We start from the raw sequence: 27,534 nt of genomic DNA, 5'->3' as shown, positions 1-27,534 counted from the left end.
GTCGGTAAACACCGCTCAGCTGACACAACATGGAGGATCTCCCCACGCCGGTCGCGTTCGCTCGCCGCCACCTCTCGCTCGTAACCCGACAAACGCCGATGATTTATTAACTTGGCGACTCAGGTACGCGGCGGCCAATGCCGACGGTGTACACGGCGTCGCGCTGACCATGGAGGGAAACCGCGACGAGGCGCTCCGCTGCCTGGGCCTGGCCCGGGCCGCGCTCAGCCGTGGCGATTCGGATCGAGGCCGCGTGTTTCTCGCGAAGGCCCAGCGGCTCTACCACACGGCGCAGGCGGCGGGTGACTACATTCAACACTCTTTGCACTGTTAACATGTTAAATGCACACGCGTAAGCGATGTCTGCTAAGCCTGCTGACCGAATGCTTAAGCCTTAAAAGCAGAGTCATGGTCCTGTCACGACTTGAGGCGCGGTGCTCATACCGCATATTACATTTCATATCTTTCATACTATTTTGAACGAGTGTTTACTAATTTTCAGAGGGTGGTCACTTTCGCCAATAAGACATCGTCGGTGTGAGCGGCCGTCACGTTTGAAACCATTGTTGCGTTTGACAGGAGCACGATGATGATGGTGGTGGGGGTGCTTTCACACACGTAGTGTCTAGTGGGGGGCCACACTAAAGGGGCCTTGCAATGAAGCGCACTTGTTTAAACTGTTCATCTAATAAGCATTGATCAAAACATTTTCACCAAAGAAGACAGCCTTAAGCCTTAGTCTGTTCACGACTCAAGGCCACAGGCCTAGTTCTGTTACGACTCGAGGCGTGACAGGACTAGGGTTCCACCAATAGTACAGGATGGCTATCAATGATTACACGATGAAAATTGTTAAACATACACATAAAGCATAGAGCCATATAGCCCCAGCCATAACTCTTAAGCCGTGGACTAAATTATTAAAGCGCATTGTAGTTATGATCCTGTATTAACTAAAAGCGCAACGGTCCTACCATATTGCACAGGCGGCGGGTGACTACACTTGACATTCATTCCACTGGTAACAATGGTTTATATTTAAACCATCAATAATTATTCGAACCGTAAACTATAGACCACAGCTATAATCACAGAGCTTTAACGCCGAGTTCTGTACTTTTTTCTCAAACTGATGGCAGCTCTTCTGGTGGAACTGGACAAGGCTGAATGGAAGAATCGCCATTGGGAAAACCAGAGAGCCTTTCACCACCACCACCACTACCACACAGCTCCCTCTGGACCAGACCCTGCCAACCTCCACGGAACCTCTGCCAAATCCTACCCCAATTGCAGGACAACTGGGGAGATATCTACCGAGCGCAGCTACACGGCTGAACAGTTGTATGGCGTCCAGAGGTATGTGTTACCTGACTGGCTAACGCTTAGGGGAGCTCTAAGCCACATGTTGCTTATGCAGACAAAGATGCTTCCACATATCCAGTACTGAACTGTGAAGAGCTGAAAGCAGCAGATAGTAGCCCTGCATTATATATTCCCCATCCAATGTGGTGTGAATGGGTGATGTATTTCAGGATAAATGGCTGCAGGAACATGTACGAAGTCTTGGGTGTCAGCAGGGATGTCTCGGACGATGACCTCAAGAAGGCATATAGGAAACTGGCACTCAAGTTCCACCCAGACAAGAACCACGCTCCTGGAGCAACAGAAGCCTTTAAGGGTGTGCACTTGCTCATGCAGTCCACGTATTTTAGAAGCGAAGCAGATATATAAGCTGCACAGGCTTTAAATAATGCATTGTGTTGTCACTTTCCTGGCAAGCATGATTTGTTTATATGTAGTCTTTAAGGTACCATAATTAGTACATAAACATATAGGAGATTGTACTTTGTCACATGAGCATTTCATCTCTTCTAGTTCTAACCTATGTGAATAATATATTTCCAAGCTTTTGCAATATGTTGGTCATACATCCACAGGAAATGCTAATTTCGACTTTTAATGATGTATTGATTCATATCAATGTGTATATTCGTAATACATGCATCAAATGATTGTGGAATATTGCCGTTACTAATTATATGCAAGTTTTTATGTTTAGACTAATAGAATGACTGAAACAGAAGAAGACATTCTATGGGACAGGCAAACCAAATCAAAACGAATTAAGGCTTGAATCAACTGTGAATGTGAATCATGCTAATTGAATCGTGGTGGGGTGTGAAAGAGGTGGTTATTCATTACTAGCTTTACTACCTGGCTTCGCCCGAGACTTGGATTCTTGTCTTGGATTCATTCACGGTGTATGCGGAGGGTGGGGGGGGATGCGTGACGTCAGCAGGCACACTTCGTAACGCTGCCGCATGTGACGTCACCGCTCACTTGCCGTGCAAAATATATCCATTATTGCGCCCCCCCCCCCCCCCCCCCAAAATACAAAAGTCTATTTTTATACTTTTTGCATTGTGTACAGTCTGGAAGCTACCCACATGCCAAATGTAAAGTTTGTTGCATGTTGGTAAATATGCTAAAATTTCGAACAGACACACATTTACAAATTTCCCTTTTATATATATAGATGTAACCACTCGGTGTGTACAACACAATTGAACTATGCTTCCCTGCGTCTGCTTTATCCAGCGATTGGCTGTGCGTACTCCCTGCTAAGCAGCGCGGAGAAGCGGCATCAGTATGACCTGCGGGCCAACGAGCGAGAGAAGCGCGTGGGGGCAGAGGATGGGGCCGGTGGTCCGGGTTCTGCGGGACGGGCCAGCCATGGAGCCAGCTGGGGGGGGAGATACGCCGGGAGTGGGCGACACAGCGGGCGCCCGCGGTTCAACTATGATCCCGACCCAGACATCTCTCCCGAAGAACTCTTCAACATGTTTTTTGGTCACGCCTTTCAGAGTGGTGAGGAAGCAGTTCGGTGTCTATTAATGCATTGGTTCTTCGTATTAAAGTATGACTTAGTTCGTTAAGCATCAGCTTCTGTCAAAGGCGGCGCCTAAGTGCTCTGATGATTCATGGGGTTCTACTTAACAAGACATCCATGACAGGCAACTCCCCCAGATGGAGTCTGCCAATCTGCATGACTCAGCATGGTGCAGTGTAGCCATGAAATGGCCATGCATAGCATGTGTTGTAAATTTAATAACAAAACCACCATAAAAGCTTCCTGGGACCCCTAGGGCGATTCCCTTCTTTACATCTTCATTTAAATCATTGTGCTCTTTGAGGTTGGCTTGGTCATTGTACAGGCCATTAGTTCCCCTTCTGAACTAGCCATAATGGAAACACCTGGCAAGAGTATATGATCGTGGCACATAGATCTTTGATTTTTGATGAATATTTTGACGGAGGAGACCTCTGACATTTCTGAATGCGAATACAATTTCACCAGCATAGTTCGATATGTGATTGTTGTAAGATGCACCTTGTCTTTGCAGCTCGGAGCCAAGCTTATGAAAACAACCGGCCTCGTCAGTCGGCACGAAACCCTCCCTCTCCAAACAAGCGTAGTTTGGTATGTCCATTTGTTTAAGCAGTCATCCAAGCAGTTAATTAACCCACAATAGACTATAAACCAACCAGCACTGAGACTGGGATGATGAAATGCAGAAACAGACGTTCTGTTCTAAACAAAAGTAAACAATCTTGATTTGATTTTGATCTGAAGCTTTCGTGACTGCAGGAATCCATACTCTTTGGTTCTTTCGGTAAAGTCACGTAGGTAGAAAATAAATCACAAAAGTAAACAATTGTTATTTTAGCAGCTAAGGCCCACTGAACGGTATATCTCTTTTTCAGAAGTGACCTGGCCACAAATGATAGCTCGATGAAGTGGCTTATCGTGTGGAAATGGATATTAGCCAAATACTCTAAAACGCATGTTTCTAAATGTGGAGGGAAAAACCGGAGGACCCGGAGAAAAATCCACGCCATCACGGAGAGAACATGCAAGCTCCAAATATACAGGCGTCGGGGTCGGGATGGAACCCACGACCTCCCTTATACCAGCCGAGGTAGTTAACATCTCGCCATCGTGGTGCCCCTGTTCTGTGGTGGCACCATTGTACATTGTGGAGCATAAGCTGGCAGTGGATAGGAGTATGAACACTATGTTCAGGTTGCTGCCGTGTTTTGACTCAGTTAAGTCTAAGCCAATTCCCTCGGTTTCAACAAAGGCCTTTTGATGGTGATAGTGTATGGAGCATTGACAGAGATTTCAATATCAGAGACTATGCAAAGCATTGACTTTGATTGTGTCCTTGTGCCTGGGTATTTGACAGGGTGACATGACAGGCGTGCTACAGTTTTTGCCACTGGTGCTGCTGATAGTGGTTTCTGTACTTGGGCAGTTCATGGTCTCGCGACCCACTTACAGCCTGGCTCCTAATCCGTAAGTATGCACCTTTAAAAAATATAGCGCTCCCGTTAACATATGTTTGTAATCTGTAGCTAAGATGCTCGCAGGGATGGATAAATATTGTTTTACATGTTTTGAATTGGTAAGCCTGATTGGCATGGGCCCGAGGTTCCCGACCACTAATTTTTAGAAAAAATGTTGCTGCAGTATCATTTTTAACTGCCAGTGGTGGAAAAAGTTAAAATAATTCAGAACAAATAATATACGGCCCTTAATCAATCGACTGCCAAAGTAAGGCTTCCCCAAACGTTTAATTATGGAGATTGTTTAACCATACTTCATGCTAAAGGAGGTTGGGGAGGGGGGGGGTGGTGGGCAGCCAGGGCCATTTCAGATGTCGCTCACCACTGATTGCAGCCATGGCTGGGAATCGGAATTCGATGGGTTCTTTACGCAGTGTGCTAATTGCTGTACCACTAGTCGACACGATCTGCAACAAAACGCTCCTTTTATAAATGAGTACTGCTTTGTTACACTGGATACTAAACGTCTTAACAAAATACCAAACTGGCTTCCTAACAAGCCATATCTCAATTACAAAGACAATGATCCCCCAGATAGCCTCAGAAGAGAGTTAGGGCAAGGGCTGTTAGCGAGCACCTATAAAGACCAGCATGGCACACGAGGGAGTGAGTGGCCAGCACCACGCCCAACCGCCTTTGTCTCACTGTAGCAATGTTTACACGACACACCAGGTACTTATTTGAGGCTGAGTCAACCTAGGTGAGGCCCAGGACCGGTTCAAATAACCGTCACTGGTGTTGGCCGTGAGCGGGAATTGAACTCGGGTCCCCTCCGGGTTCGTAGCACTACCGCTCTCAATTACACCCAATTGTCAACACGCAGCTCGCTGGGACACACAGTCCACCGGCGCACACAGAGACTGGGCGTGAGTTACTTTGTGGGCGACGACGCGCAAATTCACACGGACAAGAGGACGCCAGCGGTGGCGGAGAATGACGACGAGGGAGATGAGGCGTGGGGTCGGGGCAAAGCCATCCCAGAGGCATGGCGACGCTTGGAGCAGAGCGTGGAGGACGATTACGTCGGAGGACTGCGCTCATCCTGCCAACGCGAGCGCCAGTACAGTGCGTACAGAGAGCACTCACACGAGCACTCTAACGAGCACTCACACGAGCACTCACACCAACACCGCATGTTTGGTTTGGGGCGGTGGATCTTTGAAGGTTCTCTCATATGTTACTGATGTCATTGTGTCCAAGTAAAGATGATGTATAGTTTATGTGCAAACATTGTTTCGTGTGAAAACCACAACAGCTATAAAGCTTGGGCTGGCAGTGTGTGGACACAAAGGGAATAATAATCATGATCTTATGTAAGCTCACATTAGGAAAGGAACAGTATCATAAGTATAAACCTTCCTCTACTTGAATGTATAAACACATGGGCAATCATAAATTCACAATCCTGCTAAACAAAATGCAAAGACATGGACCATACAAGGTATCTCAGTTTTTCCATATTTTGTAAAGTGCAATTTGTTAAATATAGTGAGTTTATTTCTCAGCTGTTACCAATATGAGCACAGAATATTATTTTAAATGGGGGTGTTTACTTGATTCGGCTTATTCCAGTCCGGAAAATGTTAAATGTTAGTGTTACTTGACAAGCAACAAAACAGTTTCCAGGACAAAATGGTATAGATTATAGATTAAGGTCTAATGAAGTTGCTTCAGAAGCAGTTCTGTGGTGAACATCAAAGTGACGTGGTTAACGAGTGTGTAGGTGGTGCATCTGCAATGGGGCCCACAGGCCAGAGGGGTGCAGACATCAGGCAGACTACAAAGAGTTTAACACGTAGGCTTTCGCAACCAATATCATCCATAATTAGAGAGGTTTTTTGGCGAGGAGGGGTCCCCATTTCATTCCTTACACCAAGGCTGATGCCAGCCATGCTAAGCCAATGGTGATCGTAACAGTGTCTGTGCTGATTAATGCGTGGGCTTCCCTGTTGTTTCTTCAGAAAGCGAACTTCTCTACAAGGCGAAGGTATACAGGGACGAGCGGTACCTTGCCCTGGCGGAAAGCATGCGCACAGACAGCTGCGACACACTGGAGCGTCTAAGTCAGCACTTTCGGGGCGGCTGACATGCCCCGCACGCTCACACGCAGTCCTGCCCCTACCAGACACCCAAGCCAGATCACACCTCGCATCCTCTACCTTACCGTGGCAGGGGGACCAGTCGCGCTGCATTAACAAATACAAATTGAATGTTAATTTTATTTTTTGGTGGCAAGAGTTGGGTGCTAGAAAGGTAAGCAAGGTTTACATGAAATACAATTGGTTTCACTGGGTTATTTTTGCAAATAGAGTTTGTGCAATGAAGTTGGTCTTTTGTTAGATTTCTGATGGTAATCTCTCTTGAGCTAACTTGAGCTAACCACACAAGGCAGTATTGATATGTTTTCACCTGTGATGTGAAATGATGAAAGCATCCTTATCTCTGGTCCACTTTAAAGCTTATCATTGGGTTTGTGTGCAGATATGCGAACCAGTCATTTCCATGTGCAGGTTTTGGGTGCATTTGCTTTACGCGTTTAATGGAAAAGCTACTGTTGACAGCAGTGAAGGAAATAGTGATGGTTGATGTTAACAGTGACTGAGATGGTGGAGACATACGTAGTATTGCTAAGGATGATTGTGTTAAAAAAAAATCTCGTAAAGTATTCTCCCTTTGTATATTGTGTGAAAATGTCCTTGAAATCTGTGTGCATATTGTTCGTATTCGTATTTGACCTCTATCTTATTTATTCCAATATCCAGTTAATTTATTACAATAAATTCTAATGCACTCATTCATGTTGTAAGGTATGTTATATGTATCACAAATGTGTCTTGCATCTAATGTGTAAGGCTACAAAAAACGGTAAGCTTCATTGACACTTTATTGAAATCTCCATTTCTTGTGCAGCAGGTGGACAGAAGTAACTGCAGGTAAACTAAGGGCGCTTGCAGCACACCAAAAAACACCAATATACAATCGGGGGAAAAATAAGCCAGAAGAATAGAAGGAAGTTGGCACTCCGTAAGGCAAAATTACCAACAACACACGTGGATGCAGTTAATGTGTGTTTCAAAGTGCATTGGCAAGAGAGGAGAGTTGAAGCCAAGCCGGCTGACAACTGGGGTCGGCCTCCTGCCCTCTCCTCTGCTCGCGCCGCCACTTGGGAGATGGGCCACCCTTCCATCTCAGCTCTTGATGTGCAGAGAGCTAGCGGACAGGCCGTGGTGCCACTCCTTGAGCTTGTTGAAGCGTGGCCCCTTCACCTGACTCTCAAACTTCTCTCTGCGGTCGCAGCAACAACAACACGAGACAGATTCATATTCTTAGGTTTTTTTCGGTAAAGTCACGTAGGTAAAAAATTAAAATTCATAAAATTTAAATAAAATATCTAGAACGAGACAGATTGGAGAACAGGTGCATTGCAGATGATAACATGGGGAAACCGGTTAAATGTTCGACCAACAGCTTTTGAACGGTGAATTGAAGGGTCATGGAAACGAATTTTACCTGGTTCTCTTTAAAGCATCTTCATCAGGATCTTGCACTAGAAATATACGCAAAACAATTAGTGCTGCTAAATAATTCCACGTTAAGTCGATGTGCAATATAATTTAGAAGCGTACATGTTAAAACATTGCTTTAAAAGTGCATAAGGTAGCTGTAAAAAGGGACTTTTAAAGGTATGTGTGTCATAATTTGTTTCATGTAATCACACAAAATTCACTTGGCATTTAAAGAAAGTTATTTCCAAACATTTAGCATAAAAATCAATCTTCAAATTAACATAGCAAAAGACATCCTTTTCACACGAATAATGTTTTAAATTGCTCATCTCAATCACAGCTAAGTAAAACTATCATTGCATTCAGCACAACATAAGCAACTACATTGGAAGTGGTGCCTTTTGTAGTGGTGTTAACTACTCGTTGTTCGCTAACTGAGAGAGCGGATCGTAAACAAGGGTTTCCCGCTCAATCAAACGGTCAGGGTCAAATGGGGTGAGGTAGGATCCAAACGCCAGATTGGGAAGGACCAATCAGAGGGTCCCACAAGGTGGCCGGGGATTGGACAACCCAGCCACGAACAGGTATAAAAGCCAGATCGCTGAGAGCTCTTGGCCAGTTCTGCTACACGAAGACCCAAGTCGACCGAAGACGTCTAGGACCCTGGGACCAAGCCCTCCAGCCCTTGTCAGGGCTCGGGCTCAGTGTAACCAGTGGTCGGGGAGAGATCCCCTAGGTCCAGCCAGAGGATGCTGGGAGAGCAGGGAGATTTGATAGCCTGCAAGGTCCGGAGGCTTGTACCTTCTGAGGGGAACGGGTGAGGGGACCATATACCCATTAGTGTGATTTACAACACTACACATGTATCTATGATAAAAGCCTGGCGTTCAGTGTCAACTAAATTATGAGAAGTTATAGAAAGTGAGCCCCCCACCCCCAGATGTGGGGGTTAAAAGTAGATTCAACAGGTTTCTGAAAATTGTTGACCCCCCCCAAAAACATTATTTTGTAGGCATATATGCCTACACACCCTACATACAATAGTCAGTATCTGCACGCATGGGGGGGGGGGGTGGTGACGGGCGAGGCGCAAAGCACTGAAGCCCTCTGCAGGAGTTAGTTTGTCATTACCACTTACGTTTTGGGCAATGACACTTAACAGAGAAGGACAGACAGCTGAAGTGTTAAACCTGTCAGCTTTCAAGGCACCACCGTGGAAAAGGTCTTCAACCATAAGTCTGAAAAGATCTGCTCTGAAGAAGCAACTCAGGATAGTTGGCCAAAGAGGTTGCAGGCGGACATGCTGGCACCAGTCACTGGCGAGTTCTTTAATCGCTGTATCGGACAACTTACCTTGTGCAAAATTGTCCATTTACATATGGGTGGAAGTAAACACTAAATAAGAGAATAGCTGTGATTGTTGATCGCAGTGATCACGATGCTGTCTGTAGTTTTACACTGAACTAGGAGCTATATATATATTCACCAGCATTTATTCAAGCAAGCTTGACTACTGATGAGACACCAAATATTGAAACTCTTAGTTTTTTCGGTAAAGTCACGTAGGTAAAAAATGAAATTTAAATTAATAAAAATGAAAATAAAAATCACGACGTTTCGGAGGCAACACAAGCTTCCGTCTTCGGATGAAACCGTCACAGCAAAATATGTATCAAATTATTCAAGGCTTGATACAGATATTTTGCTGTGACGGTTTCACCTGAAGACGGAAGCATGTGTTGCCTCCGAAACGTCGTGATTTTTATTCTTTTATTTTATTTTTATTAATTTTAATTTCATTTTTTACCTACGTGACTTTACCGAAAAAACTAAGAGTATGAATCCTTGCAGTCACGAAAGCTTCAAATCTAGAAACAAATATTGAAACCAGTCTGGAGGCTGCTTGTACTGCTGCGATTATGCATTCCCAGAAGGCTGTGGGATGATGGGTTGTGTAAACATTTTTTTTTATGTGGCCAGACATAAAAGAGACATCGCGTATCTATGATACTCGAGAATGTTATATTGCCAAGGATGACTTATGTGTATACAATATGAATGTCCATGATGTATATTTTATATTAATAACATTATACGTGTTTTGATTATAATACTAAAATAACGTAAGAATAACCTTACAATAGTTACATAGAAATGGCAGTAAAAATAGTAACAAAAACATTTCATTAACATAAAATTACGTTTTATATAGAGATCGGACTTTAATCGGTTAAACTTGACTTCATCGGGCACCAATGCAACCATGTGAACTGTGTGCTTGGCTAACTCCCAATTGGTTGGATGTCAACTGAGTTGATGTTCTAAAGTCCAAAACTCGACGTTCTCCGGGAATCAAACATCAAGAGTACTTTGGGCAGTTTATCAGATAATCTTTGAGCTCTGAAACCACTACAAGTTCAAGGTTATTTAAATAGAGGCTTCATTAACAAGCCATGATGATGAAGTAGACCAAATATTTGAAGACATTAACCAACGACTAAATGAGGGCAAAACGCATTACAACATAACACAATTTATTAGAATATGATATAAGTTAAAGTGATGGAGTGGAGAATGAGGTGGGCATCTAAATAGAGTCATAATACGTGATAATTATCAATACCTTTTTCAAAATGAAGGCATCTCGGAAGAAGATCCAGAGATGGTGAAATTAGGAACGAGATTGACTGATCTAACAAGCGCAATATTGTTAGAGATATTTCTGTCCTCAATAAATTGAGCACAAGAATCGATCGCAAAAAAAAATGGATCAAAAGCTGAAAATTATTCAAGGATGCGGAGGTGCATTTCAAAGCAGTGGTGGTCTTGGGCAGAACACGTTCCTAGAAGGGATGGCCGGCTGGTGGTCACATTGATCGAAGACAAAAGAGGAAACACACCTAAGATGTGGAGCAATTAAATCATCTCACGTGCAGGAGCTAGACGAATTGTTGCACGCGCAAGACCGCGAGAGACGGCAAAGTATTTGGGAGGCTTTCATCTCACGTTGGATCGTTCGTGGAGTTTAAGGGCCAGATGCCCTCTCAACGCAGGGTGTTTGACCGTGTGGACACGTACTATACTCGGTTCCGGTGAGCTGCGCGAGCATGCGGAACGTGCGGGACTGCGCCTTGCCCAGACGCAGCATCTCCTCCTCGGAGCGGTCCGAGTCCGTGGCGGTCTTGGCCACCGCTTGGTACACGTGCGACGTGGTGTCCACCTGTGGGTTCTTGGCAATCAGCCTGCCGCAAATAGTGGGTGACCACTCGGGTGAGATTGCGCGAGCTGTATCCTCACCATTAACGGTCAAACTTCCTGCCATGAATTACACCACCACGATCACCACGATCACCACCACTGTTTTAAACGTTGGAGTTTCTTTTCCTACAAAATCCCATGCGCAGTTTCAGGCATTAGAACATTTAGTATGTTTAGTACATTTCGTTCAAAGGCAATGGATTTGAATAATAATACAAAATTATATTTGATTAATAATATATTTTTGGGTCAGATTGTGTAAATAAAATGTGTGTCGTACACCCTCCTCCACCCAACACAATAAAGTTGTCACGTGAACAAACATGCCAATGTATTGCTACTTCAGCACACACGTGTGTTGGAGAGCAATCCACACCATTTAAAAATGTGGTCAAACGTTTGGCTGGTAGTTACGATGAACGTTTAATAATATGATATGACGTTTCACTGATGTAGTACTTATTGCCAGCAGTACGTCATACCAAATTGTTAAATGTTGTGGATTGCGCTCTTAACACACCGGTTTGCTGAAGCAGCAATACATTGGTCACGTTTGTTCATCACGTGACAGCTTCATGAATCGGCTTTGCTAGGTGGAGATGGATGTACAACACACATTTTACTCGCGCGGCGATCTGAGCCAAAACTCAACGATGAACCTTAATATTGTTCGCGAAAAACTACTACGTGTTAAATGTAGTTTCTGTTAAAAAAACAATCAAACAAATAGTAACATTTTACTTACCCCCCAGTGGCCTCAGAGGAACTGTAAGGAGTAGCGTGTAAATGTGGTGCACCATAGACATTTTTTGAGAGTTTTTGGAAGAAGGTGAAAGGGGTTGGCGAGGTATGTGCATCATGGTTAGAAGAGAGAGGAATGGAGTGCGGGTGTGAATATTGTAATGGAGGGTATGGGGTTACAGAAACACATGGCATCATGAAAAACAGCACAATTACGAAGCACTTTGCCAACACTCAAAGCAAACAGGTACATGGGTCGCTCACTGGCATTTGAAATGTACCTTTGGCCCATAGACGAGTGGTTGCACGAAGCAGTTTAGCGTAAAGGTTAACAAATGCTGTGCTCTCATTACTGAATGAGATAAGCAAATGGTAGGCGCATCACTCACTGTGAATGTATGCACACAAGCACATGTTGGTAATTACACACAGGCCCACAAACAACAATTATGCAGATGTAGCAGCTTTGACATTACTGCTTTAGTTGCCTTTCACGCAAAAAAAGCGACAAGTCTTCTCAACCCAAAGTCACACAGATTTTGCTAACACTGTTAGTTTTACAAGATGTCTAAATGTGGATTTTTTATAAAATGCAGCTGTAAAAAAATACAAATCCAGTATGGGGTAGGTGTCTCATCATCAGTTGGACCACAGTGTCAATAAGAAAATCGATCGAGGAGGGAACCAAAGAAAAATTATTGATACCGAGATGTGAATGACATCTCTGAGCATGCATCTCACTAGAGACGCAACAAAATTGGGATGGGGCCGATCCACTAATCGGCAGTGTCCTCAAATAAACCGCCGCCTTGTGTGGGTGCACAACACTCATCTGCCAGGTCCTGACAACCACCAACCACACGCGCTCTGAGCTTTAGCCATATAACGAATGGATTTTCAAATTGATTCTCATGCGTACTATACATGAATCATGCATGTAAAAAAGCAACTGTTTCCCCTCCCCCCTAATTTAATTTCAATTATATTACTGGCATCTTGTCAGTAGTACAATCCTGATTTTTAGAGAATGACCCGCAGAAGCAGTTATCACGGGACTACTTCTGAAATCCCTTCACGTGCAAACTATCCCACATGTCCTCCTACTACACAGAAAGGTTTCCTGTATGGCAGTCAAATCTATATCATTAATCCTCAGAGTTGCGATTTTACCAAAAATAAGTGAAAAACTGAACTTATTGTAATTTTATCCGTGCAGTTATTGGTGACCGAAATTAACATCGTCGCTGCATTTGACCAATGTTAATTAATAAAAGGTGGCCGAAACCCAGATTTGACCTTTGGATTTCAGTCGTGCCGGGGACAAGCCAGAACGAACGTATGAGGCTGACGAAAGAAACGCTAACGACACGACAAAATCAATCGAGCGAACGACGAAAAGGAATTCACACCAATTGTGATTCCAAATTTGGGAGGAGGAGCGAGGTGCTTTGGGTTTTAATCTTTGCACGTCTACTTAACCCACACGTCACTCGGGACAACACAAACAACGCGCGCGCGCACGCACACACACAAGAGGTCAGTCATCACGCTTACCCGTTGGGGACATCATTGCCGTGCACGTGCGCCTGTCCAGCGATGGCATCCATGATGGCATCCTGCGAGTACATGCTGATGGGCGTGTTGTACTGCGCGTGGATAATGCTGGCCTTGCCGCCGGGGCCCCTGACTTCGATGGGCTTGTGCGTGGACACCGCCGAGTCCTTGATAACCGTGGGGTTAATGAAATCTTGGCTGTCGGTGGAAAATTAAGACAAACGAACAAACACAAAAAACAAATCCTCGTAATGAAAAACTCCCGAGTTGTCCGTCGGTTCGCAGCAACTTTTTGGGAACTTTTTTGTTGTACGTGAAGAGTCGAGTGAGGGCTCCTTTTGACCATAAAGAACTAAGGGGCTGTGGTTATTGATGATGAGCTATGTAGGACACAAGGCCTTTGACCTTCAGATCTAAAATAAACTTGACTTGATATAAAATAGTTGATGCCATTATACCAACACGAGAGGGCAGCATACAATGTTCATGCTAATATTAACCTTATGGCAGTACCCGGGGAACCATAGTACCCCAGCTCTCGCATAATGTCCGTGATGCAGTCATTTTTAGTCTGTTGATGGTCGGCGATGCGACAATCGACTCATCTCGACGAGCTGTACACGATGCACCACCACGGTGCGTACGCGAGCGTTCAGGGTTTCGGCGCAATCGTCCTCGCTGCGTTTCGACATCGCGGAGTAGCACTGATTTCGGGAGTTAAGTACACCCCTGGAAAAAAATTGTGTCCCAGAAATAAAGTATTTAATTGCCTCGGCCATTTAGTATTATTTGGTACCCCGGGGTACCGCCATAAGGATCAAATGTCGAATACAAGCCAGTACTGAACATAGGTAAGATACAAGCCCCAGTGTCACTCATGCAATGCATTTTCATGAAGGATTATAGTTTGGAAAAATAGTGGACCCCCATCGGTAGGACAGGCTTTTACTGGCTTGTGGTGTAATAATGAATTACGTTCATGTCGTGATTCTTGTTAAAATCCAAGCGTCATTCACACAGTATTCAACTGCCCATCATGCAAATTTGTCTCAAGTGATTAAAGTTAAGCCAATGACACTCATCTCACAGAATGTGCTCAGATTAAAACATTCTTTATTAGAAAGCCACACTTTTTTACTGCACTCACCCATGTGGAGATACAATCTATAGAAATGCAAGAAATAAAAAGGAGAAATTAAAACGGGGGGAAAATGTCTCTGTTACAAATTGTTGATATGTCCACACAGTACAATCAGCGATCACAGGCTTTGATTTGATTTAATTTCAGGAGATTAAGGGCTCACCTTCTGGTGTGCGATGGTGGTTGCAGCATCAATCACAGGGCCATGCATAGGCAGGGGCCGCTTGCATCTGTGTGGAAGCAGATTTTTCAATTAAATATTTTAATGTTACCAGGCGAGGCCCACGGAGCTTTAAAGAAACTATTTTTCAGAAGCAACTCAGCCATGACTGACGATATCTCAACGAAGTGACTTATCGTGTGGAAATGTATATCGACCAAATACTCTAAAACTCATGTTTCTAAATGAGGAGGGGCCTGGAGAAAAAACAAACGCGACCACAAGGAGAGGGACATGCAAACTCCAAATACGCCGGTGTCAGGGTCGGGAGCGAACCCACGAACTCCTGTATACCAGACGAGGTAGTTCACATCTCGCCCACTCTGGTGCCCCTAACCGAGCTTCCCATTATCCATTGAGTTATAACCCAGTCAAATGAGTCGCAATGTCATGCTTCAGGTCCAGTTGCGTTTTCTTAAATATGTTTTTTTATCGTAAACATGTACAGCCCTTTGTCAATCCGAACTGCTGAATGAGGGCCTCTGCATGGCGTGCAGCCCACGTCGGATTGTTTAGCCCAACATTAACTTGGCCATGCTGGCCAGTGCGGGTTTGTGAAGGTGAGGTGCATATATGTAGGAGCATACGAGTACAGTACAACAATGGTTTCTATTTCTAGATTTGAAGCTTTCGTGACTGCAAGGAGTCATACTCTTAGGTTTTTTCGGTAAAGTCACGTAGGTAAAAAATAAAATTTAAAGTTGATAATGGAAATAAAATAAAATAATAATGACTTTTAATTTTATTTTTTACCTACGTGACTTTACCAAAAAAACCTAAGAATATAGTACAACAATGGGTTTTGCTGCACTGCCCCCTGCTGCCCATGGCGTGGTGTTTGGTTATCATTTATGAATGATACTGTGAAATTTATTGAATTGTATTAAAACACATTTTGTCATTTTGCTTAGAAAACTGTGGTGAACCCCGACCTGGGGAGTGCACAATCGTGTTTAATGATTGTGGTTGCTCGCTAGAGACACCCACTGATGGATGGGTGATCTACAATATTTTTTTACAAATACGCATCATAAGAATGCTACCCTATTGATTTTTTTTTAAGTTTGATCATCATAATCATCTGTCTATTATTCATATGTTGAAAGATACATATATTTTTTCATATACTCAAAAAGCGGTACAATTATGTGCCCCCTTTGTGCAGAGTAGCCATCCCCCTGTGCACAGCTGAAGTGGGCAAGATGGCATAAAATGTCAGGGCAATTTGCCCACAAAAAGGGCATCTCGTAAAAGAGGGCATCACAAAGGGCCTGTTACTTTTTTGTCGCTAATGAATAAGGGAGGTCCCTTCAAACCACATGAAATTCGGTCCTGGGCATCCAGCCCCGGGCCTCCAGCAACATCTGGGCAGCCCTGCCAAAAGACACTGCCGAAGCTTGTGTTCGATTAAAAAAAAAAATTCAGAACGTATTTTTACTCTTCAGAAATCGATTCCCCGTATAACATGGAGTCCCCGTTCATCAATCCCATGGGACTGAAGATTAATTATCCGAGTGCTCATGAGAAATTAGATAGAGGGGTCAGAACTGCCGGGGTGTTATGCAGGAGCAGACGTGCTGAATGCGAGGCTCCCTTACTTATGCAGCGTCATGCGGAGCGACCCCACACAGTTCTTGATCTTGGTCTGCGCCTGCACGTGTGTGAGGTTATCCGTGGGCACCCCGTCGATCTGGTGCACGGAGTCACCAGCCGAGATGCCATTCTGGGCCGCCTTGCTGCCCGCACTCACCTGCGACACGCAGGCAGACAACGCACAGTGGCAGGCAGCAGCACAAGCATCAGCAGGAGTGGCAGCAACAGCGAAGGAGCCTACAGGTTGTCACGTTTCATTGAGCTGGAAACCCTTCCCTGTCATATGCACGTGTAACGAAATTTTTTTTTTTATTCCAAATGTACCGATTTGGTGTCGAGTCGTGAGATGAAGAATCCATTCAGATCTCTCCAAGATTTTCACAGAATGTTCCGAAATTTTTTTCAAGTGACAAGACGATTTCTCACACACTCTTAGTTCTTTCGGTAAAGTCACGTAGGTAAAAAATGAAATTAAAATTAATAAAAATTAAATAAAAATCTCACACGCTTGACAGCACAACCAATTATATAAATATTTTACGGAAATTTTTTTAACCAAATTAAGTGAAAAATACCCTCTATACTTGAGAACCCTATGAAGTCATTGGTGGCTGTGACGCAGGATCTCAGCGATTCCAGCACAATAGTCTGATCCCTGAACCTCCCAGTCACCTCCAAGATCCCACATTTAGCATTATAGACTGTTGGGACATGTGCTGTTATGAAGCGCCTATTTAGCCCAGCAAAGCACAAAGATGAGTGGAGTGGCCAGTGCTAATGTTCACATACCACAGCATGTACTTACTTAAACATAAACCAACCTAAAAGAGTCCAAGCACAGTTTCAGATACCATGTGCCAATGATGTCACCCATGATCAGGGAACAATACGTTGTATGGATGTTTAACTTCTTTCGAACCGTACGTAGCTAATAGCACAGGGCACTAAGCACTACTCCACACGCACATTGTCACCCAACCACGAAAATATAAAAATACAAGCTAGTGCAAATGAAGCCTAGATATTATAATGTATTTGTGTATATTTGCCAATTGTTGCTTCGATATGTTCATCATCGTCACATTGTCTTGTCTAGATGCACAATTGACCAGTCAAACCGTATCTTTTAGAATTGTTTGGTTATAGAATTTAGAACACAAACTCAATATCATCTATATTCTTGGTTTTTTCGGTAAAGTCACGTAGAAGGGAAATAATAAAATAATTAAAATATAAAATCCTCACGTTTCGACTGCAACACAAGCAATCGTCATCAGGTGTGAAATCCACAGCAAGAAATTTTGAAAAAAGTGGCGTTTTTTTCTTCAAAACGTCGGGAGAATTGTATTGTTTTATATTTTTATTATTGTATTGTTTCCCTTCTACGTGACTTTACCGAACAAACCAAGAATATGAATCCCTGAAGTCACGAAAGCATTAAATCCAAATTCAATATCATCTGTCCAAATGTGATGGCGGTATTTAAAAAAAAAGCCGTCGCAACATTAAATAGAATTTACTTAGGAGCGGAATAAGCAGACACGGGCTAGCAATTGAAATGCGCCGACACTCACGCGTGCACACAGGCACCGACAAACACTTGCCTAACGCAACACTTCTGGGACCAATGTCACTCACAGACACGTGTTAAACAATTAAAATGTGCTAAGACTAAAATACATTTGCTTGCCTATTGTGGGGAGAGATTACACATGCTGGCCAGGAGCCAGGAAAACTCAGAGTAGCCTACATCGACGTCGCGTCCGTGAATCACCGCCGCCGAATGGAAAGAATTTACAGCAGACATTTGAAATGTGGCTTTGCAGCGGGCAGCGCCATCTACCCGCCTTAGAGGGATAACGTTTACAAAGTCAAGCTCAACACAACCTTTGGAAGAAAAATTGGACTTGACGGACAAGAGTGAAGGGGTCGCTGCAGCTTTGGCTGCAGGATGTCAAATTCAGATAAAGCCTTCACACACACCTGGCACCGAACTACTAAATGATCGGCCTGCAAAATGATATATTTCACATCCCTCAATATGTCCGTGGAAGTCATTTGTGCTTCATTTATAACGTCCTTTATAATATGGTCGATGTGAATAATCGTTACAATGTAAAGACAATTATTTTATCTGATTGTTCACCGGTGACTTATCTACGCGCAACTGAGAACTCAAAGAAAACATAAAATAATTTCTACACACATTCATTGTGGGTTATTCATTACGGTGAAACGGCAAATACTTTGCTATAGTAAGCCATTGTGTGCTGGTCTTATAGCCCGAATGTAGCTACAATTGAACACTACCTGCAGCTTGAACATGGACACGCTTTGCCAAATCGTGACTGGGTGATGACTTTCACGAACTTTGCGAGCTGTGGGGGTTCATGTCCATACTTCACCAAGCTGGTCAGCGAATGTTTATGCAGACAGAGAGCACAGCAGTATTGTACAACTATGGATTTGGCCGCACTGCCCTCTGCTGCGCCGCACGTACCCCGCAGCAGCCTATAACAACCTGTTATGCAAAGTAGTCGCCCGTCCCAAGCACGATCCGGGCCCAACTCTGCTTAGCTTCGGAGTGCCGACAAGACCAGGTGCATACCAGGTGATTTGGTCACAGGCACCCGTAATTATAACAATTTTTTAAAATATAAAATCAATCAATTCCTTGATTATATGCGTATGAAACTGCGACATTGAAAAGCCTATAAGCTACACCAGGCGGGGGGAGCTGGGGGTCCCCTCGCCAGCCAAACTGCCACAGTGCTAATGACTGGGGTAGAAACCAATGAGACTCCGTGAAGAGTGTTATTCACCACAGAGCCATAAGTTCATGTGGGAGCTAACTGCGCCACACAGCTCACACAGCTGTGTTTATCGTTCAAAGCGGCACGCCATGCCGATAGGCCGTGGTGGCAAAAAGTGTGGAGGTCTCGGTGTAATGCTATATTATTGGCTTACGTAGACAGAAACATGAGCCTCCGGGGCAGTGTCGGGCACAAGGTATCCATCCTCCTTTGTGCTGTGTGAGCATTTCAGCAGAATATTTGTGAGTGTGCACACGGAACGTGTAGCTGCAGTGCCATGGTCAAATGAGGAAACATTTAATTGTGTTATGACACTTCTAAAACCCATCGGAAATGATCGCATCGCCCGTTAATTCGATGGCTTCAGAATTTTTCTTCCATTACAGCTTGGCCATATGGCTAAGCATTGCAGTGAAGTGCACTCATAAGTCGATTAATGAGCATGGGCTATTTGAGTCCATTGTGTTAATGGTGTCAACATGAGGTCATAATGTTCTGTGAAACTTTAGCTCTGGAGGAGATTGCATTTTCCATGTCGATGCAAGATATATCAAGCTAGTTTGCCATGCAAGCAGTTGGGGTTTGCTTCAAAAATGCAAGATGGTGCGCAGAGAGCGGGCTATAGCAAAACCCGACCAATCCCTGAATCCCCGTCCTGAGGAAGCCAAGGATAGCCGGCTATAAATAGTCTGATCTCAGTGCACACGTCTGGCAGAGTGGGCATGGAAGCAGCAGACATTGTGTTCAGGATGTAAGGTGACAACGCGGTGAAGTGGGAGAGGCGATGAGGGTGAAATGGTCACAGCTGGGACAGCTGAAGCGATGAGAAGCCGTCACATCACTTGCACGGAGTAAAGCATGGAACTGTTATTTCAGGTCCTGTTCACTTGCCATTTAAATAAAACGTTCCACCATCCCAGGCCCCCCATTTATGTCGTGTTGATAATGTGTTGTGGAAACATGGACCGATAAGCATTCCATCCCGTTGAGACAAGCGTTGGTTTTAAATTATGGATTTAAAAAAAGCCTTTGGGCTATCGTATACCATGGCTTAAATGAGTGTGGAAACAATTCACAGTAACTACCAATTCTTCATAAAGGACACAGTGCCACCTTGGAAAAACAACCTCATCCGGCTCTATAGAGATACAGCAACAAATAATGATGATCGTCATTAGTCATTAGTCATGATCAATCTAAAGCTGGATGAAGGCCTCCCCAAGCAGCATTGGGGGAGAGATGTGACTGCACTTCGCCACACTGGGCAGTGCACATTGGTGAAGATACCGGACGTGCGGAACAGACTGATCACACTCGGGTGACCCCCAACCGCTTGAAATAAATTAAGAAAAGTTAAAATTATATCCATGTTCCCACGATAACAAACAACATTGAGTGAAGGATTATTAAATAATTCTTCCACATACAAGCCTTTTTGTTCTGCCCCAATGCCCCAGCGTCCACCTGTAAAATGTTTAAACAACACTCACAAATGTTGACGCGCAACCCGTGGTCATTATTTTCCATTGTTATGAATATAAAATCCTGACTCTAAATACACACACCGTGAGTGTTTGTTCCAGTGAACCGAGCGTACCGGCAGGTTACACCGCGGGGTCAAGGCCCCTAAATCTACACCTCACATCCTTGAACGCGAGCATTCCTTCCGTGTCAGCCAAGCGACTGCTTGAAGGATCTCCTTTTAAAGCGCGGAATGAGCCGGATCACGTGGCTCAAACGGCAGAAAGCACTGAGGTTCGCAACGTTCGCCCCAACTTGTAAATGATCACGGATACCGCTCGTGACCGCCGTTAAAAAAATCGCACTGCCGTTAGATCCCATGTAAACAATGTTGACTGCAGAATTCGTTTTTTTTTCATCTGCACAATCATTTTCAATACAATTATTTGAAGGGCCTATTGAAATGTAAGGGAAATTCTGCCAAACAACCTTATCAAGCCGGTTGCCAAATGTCACATCTAAGATGACCTTTAAGTCACGAGGATTACAGACTTTGAACTTAAGCAGGGCTCTTGAAATTGCCCTGTTTTCAACAGCTACAAGCTCTCACCTCGTCTCAACCAGAAAGGGCAACACCCTCGGGGTCGTACATGTATGACAGCAAGCACAGGTTTATCTTCCGATGTCTTCGACTTATAAGATGACAACAGGAAAATATCTAATACCATTTGTGTGGAATCTGACCGCCCCTTCTTTCTGTGCATCGGCCTATTCCAACAACGTTGTTGGGTACAAACTGACCAAAAAAAAAATCGAACCCTGCTCAAAAAGTGACAGATGAGCTGACAGAAGGCCAAACGAAATTTTGGCCATCGCAGTAAATGGTCTGTAGAACATGACGTTGGCCACTGAGACACATTTATTTGACAATCCGAAAAGTGCAGCAAGGGCTGTTCAACACAGCTGATCCAGAGACTGCCTTTACTTAAATCAATCGTATTGAATTCCAAAATACTGTACAAGTCTACTTTGTTTCTTGCTTTACAAATTAACTGCCATCCAAAATGTCATGCGAATTACCAACGTCATTCCCCTACACAATGGAACCTTTAAAATATTCACCATATTATAAATACATAAATGACACGCTATGTAAGCTTGCATGTACAGTATATAAAACACAATTTGTGTAATGCTTCAACGCTAAAAAATAAATACTTGAAGCCTACCAACGTGAATGGGGGTGCAGTAGTGGCACAGAGGTTGGCACACTGTGCAATGAGCTCGGTGACCAGAGTTCAGTTCCCAGCCAAGTGCAGATCGATTTCCTAACTGGTCACAGTGCCTCCTCTTCACCAACCATCAATTAACCACCATCGAGAAGCACGCTCAAACAATCCGCATTGGGAGGAAGGCCTTCATCCAGCAGTGGATTGACACAGGGCTTCGAACCTTTAATTATACAAATCAGGCACACAACGTAATGGGCTCGCGTGCAGCAGCACTGACTCAAAGGTCGCAGAGTCACCAGGGAGTGTTGTGTAACGCATTACAAAGTTGCTTTTGAATGCAGCGAGGGGGACAGGTGGTCCCCTCCAACATGGACATGCTCACCAGCACACACAGTACAAGCTCTTTGAAAATGTCGTGAAGCCTCATACCCTGCCGTTGACGTAACGACGGCAAATTTAGGGATGCACAAAAATATTTCGGTCACCCAACGCCCGCGGGACCCCCCCCCCCCCAGTCCCCAGCTCTCTGGCGGTGACGTGAGTCCAGACCACTCCGCCCGCCGCTATTTTTGTTTAGACATGCACGCAGGAAATTCAATACAGGCGAGCGCCAGCAACAAACCCCCGGCAAACATCACGGAATCCGGCCTGGTCCAACTTGGGTTATTTATGCTGCCTCCTAATTCATGGCTCTAATAAATGGCAGCTGTGTGGAATAAAAAAACAAGACTACAATTAGAATTGTTAATTAAATATCATGCATTGTTTCTGCGTAAAGTCGGCAATATGGGGCAGAACAGTAAGCGCATCTATGCAGACGTGCGTGCCTTCTTTGAGGATTGCTACGAGTCCAGAGACCTGAGTTCGATTACCCGCCGCGGGTGGCGTAAGTAGCGGAGTGGCATCCAAAACGGTCCTGGGGCCTCCCTCTTCACCAACCCGCACAGACGAGCGTGGTGAAGCACGGTTAAACAATCCCCAATGACGTACATCATCATGCGGGAAGGCCGTCATCCAGCAGTAAATTGACAAGGGATTGTAAATTATGGTCATTATTATTATGATCACTCGGCCCTTTTTCCCCAATGAGATAAGGCCGAGCGGTCTGTCCGTCACATTTTTTTATACTTAGCCAAGACAGTGGAGCAGGTGAGATAGGGGCTGGGGGCGTATTATGTATGCAGAGGTACTGGATGTTCTGGCCTCTGCCATGGGAGGTTGGCATTTGCACCGCTGACTCAGCTCCATCAGTCAACGGAGATCAGTACCGCCCCACGCTTGCGCACGTACGCACTTTCACTCGACTCATCAGCACAATGAAGCGGTACATCCACTAAGTTATGCTATGCTGAATTGAAAAGAAAAAGTTTTTTAGCCTTCCCTCCGATTGTATTCGCAGTGTACTCTCGGCATCATTTCACGAGGCAAGGAATCCATTCGTAAATCTTGCCAGAGCAGTGAGCACCCCGAGTTCTCGCATAACTTCATAAACACTTGTCAAATATTTTTTCAAATTTTCTTGCCGTGGATTTTACACCTGATGATGATTGCTTGTGTTGCAGTCGAAACATCGTGAGAATTTTAATTGTTTTATATTTATTTTATTTTATTATTTCCCTTCTACGTGAATTTACCGAAAGAACCAAGAGTATGAATCCCTGCAGTCACGAAAGCTTTAAATCAAAACTTGTCAAATTGTCTCGCTTTATATTTACACACTAGGGGGTGCACTCTACCACACTCTGCTATCAGAACGGCATTTGTTGCATGACAATGAAATATTTTAATTAATCGGGGATGTAATTTAGCACAAAAAAACGTAATTATTAAGTGTTCTTTTCAGTGGTGACCAGGCCGAAATGATCAACTTGCTAGACTTGAGAATCAGTTCTCCCATCTGAGCCACCCAGCCACGTCAACTACACTGCGTTCTTGAGTATGCCTCAATATCACGTTGTGAGCACCCTAACAATGCAAACGATAATACAGTAATAGCGATCCTTACAGTTCAAGATTGTGCCCTGTATTTATAACATGATTAATGTGACAACACTTGTGTTTTCTAAATCGATCACACAGCACTGCATAACGAAAATGGAAGTGAACACACAGGAGCCGAACTTTACAGTCAGGCTGATGATGAACAGTGGTGTAAAAAAAAGTAGAAAAAAAATCAACAACAGCAGTTAGCCCACCACTCTGGAGAGGCAAAGCTTAGCTGCGAACTCGTGACTCGTAGGCGAGAGAAGATTTCCATCTGCAGGTGTTCTTAGCATTTCCGTGGCAGTCTAATTTCTGCAGGGATGAAAACGCCACCGGACTGTGCGCAATGAATGCCATTTTAATGTCAGAACCAGCTTTGTTGGCAGCACGCAAAGTCTCGAAACCCCAAGGAGTCTCGATTTAAAGCTTTCGTGACTGCAGGGATTCATCTTCTTGGTCCTTTCGGTAAAGTCACGTAGAAGGGAAATAATAAAATCATAAAAATAAAACATAAAATAATTCTCACGACGTTTCGGCCACAGCGCAGACGCTGTCTTCCCGACAGACCTGTTCTTCACCTGAGGACGGCTGCTTGCGTAGTGGCCGAAACGTCGTGAGAATTATTTTATTATGTTTTATTTTGATTATTTTATTATTTCCCTTCTACGTGACTTTACCGAAAGAACCAAGAAGATGAACCCAAGGAGTCTGTTTTGTCAAAAAAATAAAAGAAACGCATGTGTATATTTGTGTCAACAACCATTTTCTGCAAACATTTTGATTGGGTTTTCATCATAGGGAAAAGGTTGCAAGCTGCCACGGTAATATCTTGAGACTCTTACGGCATTTCCATTAATATCACGATGATAAACATTGGTGCAGCTACTCGTTTTCTCCTCTGCTGTTTCCAACTTCTGGAACTTCCTTCCCTCCGCCAGTACTGTCGGTATCCTCTGCCCCTGTGCAAGTTCAGGTTCAACTTTCCTCTTTACCTCGGACTGACCAATTGACTGCCCCGAAAATAATCCATGCATTGTTTCTGTGCAGCATCTTTAGATCCAGTTGCAATTTCGATGCTATGCAAATCCATCGAGTTTCGTGGGCCCCTCCGAGATATAGGCCAAGAACAATCGGTGGTCCCAAGTTGAAAGTGGCGGTGGGACGACAACTAAGGCCGCCGTATCAGAGGAACAAAAAAAAAACCAGGATATATCATGAGAAGTTTATCTCACAATTACAGAAAATATGAGGGCTACATTTAAACGAAGCGTCTTGAGCGGTCTATTATTACGCAACTGACAAGCCAGGAGTGTCCCTGGAAGACTTTACTGATTTCCCCTTGGAAAGAGAGCTACCTCAAAACAAACAAAAGAAGTGGAAAATCGTGGCTTGGGGGGGGGGAGGGGGGGAACCCAGGACAGGTTGCAACCCAAAAACGGGAAGCTAACCCGGGAGATGGTGAGCGGCATGTTGAAGTCCTTGCCGCCTTGCAGGCGAAATCCCCAGGGGGCCGGCCCGGGCAGGGTCACCGAGTAGCTGCTCATGGTTCCTCCGCTGTTGCTCAAAAGCGTCACCGAATCAGCGCCTCACAGTTCTCCTCACAGACAGATGGTTGCTTTCCTCAGGCCTGCCTTGGCCAAATCCCTGTGGAGAAGACCGCAGGAGGGAGGGAGGAGAGAGACGCTCGCAACGAGAAATATTTATCCGAGTTCGCGTGAACTAAGTAGACGTTTTGCCTTGGACAACACCGCATGTAAAGTGTCACTTACCGCCTGCCAGAGTGTGAGAGTGCCCTTTGAACAGAATAGATTCCATTACAGAACATAAAGGAGCAGCCCTGCAATTGCTTGTTCACACTACTGCTGACAGAAGGGCCTCTGCTAGAGGGAGCTCTAGAGAGCCCCCTCTGGAGGGTATTTTGTCATTCCCTTCCACACTGGAATAGGTGGTAGTTCTCCACACTTGTACCCCACAACACATGACCTGTCGACCACCATCTGTAGGGTACCCATGTATACTGCTGAGGCAATGGGATTTAAGAAACTTGCACCATTGGTGCAACTGCCGTGCCGAGAGATGAAAGATTGCGCGAGTTGCGTTACTTGGGATTTCATCATTTTATTTTAAATCTGGTGACAAGGTTGCAAGTGCACACTCCGCTGTCAGTAAACAAGCATCAATTACCGGAACTCCAAATTACTGCTGTGAACAAAGCATAGCGCCCCTTTTTCAAATGGCACTTGTTTTATATTCATCAAAGTCAACGACAGTGTTTCAAAGCCAAGTCCACGGTGTTGGCAAGAGCTTAAGGATGACCCCATGCGAGACAGAACGTGCGCCACGGTGTTACTTAATGTGACTATCGTGTAGCTGCATCAATTACAATTAAGGGGCTTCTTTTACGACGACTGATAGATAGCAAGAAGGATGGCCGCAGGACGCGGCGAGTACGAGGTACTTCGCACGTTAAAAATAGGGGCGCTATATTGGGCTCGGGGAGACATCCCTCCCGCCAGCCTTAAAAGGTACCGAGTAGCCTTTGGAGCATTTGATAAAATTAACAAGTACACCGATGTGCTCTCACGCACACACAGAGCAATTGAACGGTCAACACGAACAGCCAAGGAGATTCACGCCGAAGCTTTGCAGGTTTTAAGTTTCAGGGCAGCTTCGCTCGCGTTTTTTGCACATTCACAATTTGACTGCAAGTGTTTAGTATTTTCAAAGCCAAGTTACCGTGTCAAATGACGCTTGTTAATACCGACTTGCCATTGCACTTTGAAGTCACCAAAAATATTTAGAATTTCGCACGGAATTAACGTGTCAAATTTAATCCCATAAGTTGATTTTCATGGAATTTGAATCGTCTAGATTACAATATTAATAGGTTTGGATTGAGATAATCACAAGAATGCCATAAACCTCATTACAGAAGACCAGTTTGAACACGAAAACAATGATAAATCTTACACTTTGAGGACTAAGTGAAACCGTACATGCACTCAAAAGAATACCATTGACCTGATATTAAGGGGACCGATTTGATGTACTTCGGGAAAAAAAAGAAAATATCACAAAAAAACACCCAACACTGCACGCACAAAACAGTCCTCGAATACCAATTTGTTATAAAGGTGAAATTCAATTAATGCATTTTCCTCCACCGACATCGTTGACTAAAATAACATCTGCATTTAATATCTAACAATTAAAACAATTTAAGGTACACTCACATTGATAAGATACACTCACATTGATAAGATACAAACACTTCATTAATGTCTGCTGCATGCACTCACCAACCAAAGAGTCTTCTGCAATGGAGCACGCAAACACTCCGCGTTGGGCGAGAGTTTAGTGCAGCTTTGTAAAGTTGTCCTGCCACCGCTTACCCGATTGTCCGCCTTCCACTCACGCCTGCACTCTCTCCTGGAGCCCGCACTCATTTAGCCACAAGCTGTTAACGTCACCAGTGCAGTATGCCACACCCACTGGGTCGTGTGACTTAGGGAAACCACAGCCCCCCCCCCCCCGAGCCCCCCACTCCCCTTCAATGACACCCTTGCCATGTTCGGCCGCTGTCAATACATTTCTGGATGAAGGCTTCCCCCACGCCGTGTCGGTC

General features: G+C 44.4%; 2 protein-coding genes across 4 annotated transcripts; one reads left to right on the top strand and one right to left on the bottom strand.

Moving 5' to 3' along the window:
• Positions 1 to 7,201, top strand: LOC133341809 (dnaJ homolog subfamily B member 14-like). Its single transcript, XM_061550557.1, has 8 exons — positions 1 to 302; positions 1,140 to 1,356; positions 1,533 to 1,678; positions 2,599 to 2,868; positions 3,405 to 3,481; positions 4,248 to 4,357; positions 5,231 to 5,472; positions 6,369 to 7,201. The coding sequence occupies exons 1-8, from the start codon at positions 170 to 172 to the stop codon at positions 6,491 to 6,493; spliced, it is 1,320 nt and encodes a 439-aa protein (XP_061406541.1). The 5' UTR covers positions 1 to 169; the 3' UTR covers positions 6,494 to 7,201.
• A 72-nt stretch (positions 7,202 to 7,273) lies between these two features.
• LDB3 (LIM domain binding 3) lies at positions 7,274 to 27,437 on the bottom strand. 3 transcript variants are annotated; one of them, XM_061550559.1, is made up of 10 exons: positions 27,302 to 27,437; positions 25,358 to 25,553; positions 16,426 to 16,577; positions 14,771 to 14,837; positions 14,614 to 14,630; positions 13,467 to 13,664; positions 11,917 to 11,937; positions 10,992 to 11,155; positions 7,918 to 7,954; positions 7,274 to 7,692 (listed from the first exon to the last, which is right to left on the bottom strand). In XM_061550559.1, exons 2-10 carry the CDS (start codon positions 25,451 to 25,453, stop codon positions 7,596 to 7,598), a joined length of 849 nt encoding a protein of 282 aa, XP_061406543.1. In that variant the 5' UTR covers positions 25,454 to 25,553; positions 27,302 to 27,437; the 3' UTR covers positions 7,274 to 7,595. The 3 variants fall into 3 exon arrangements, with proteins under 3 accessions (XP_061406543.1, XP_061406542.1, XP_061406545.1); XM_061550558.1 differs by having other exon boundaries at positions 27,209 to 27,392; XM_061550561.1 differs by lacking the exon at positions 11,917 to 11,937 and having other exon boundaries at positions 27,209 to 27,393.
• Between the last annotated feature and the right edge of the window lie 97 nt (positions 27,438 to 27,534).

Source organism: Lethenteron reissneri, chromosome 12 (assembly GCF_015708825.2).
Source record: "Lethenteron reissneri isolate LAM-NWPU_2019-01 chromosome 12, ASM1570882v1, whole genome shotgun sequence".
In the NCBI taxonomy this organism is placed as follows: domain Eukaryota; kingdom Metazoa; phylum Chordata; class Hyperoartia; order Petromyzontiformes; family Petromyzontidae; genus Lethenteron; species Lethenteron reissneri.
This window is presented reverse-complemented; position numbering and strand designations above follow the sequence as displayed.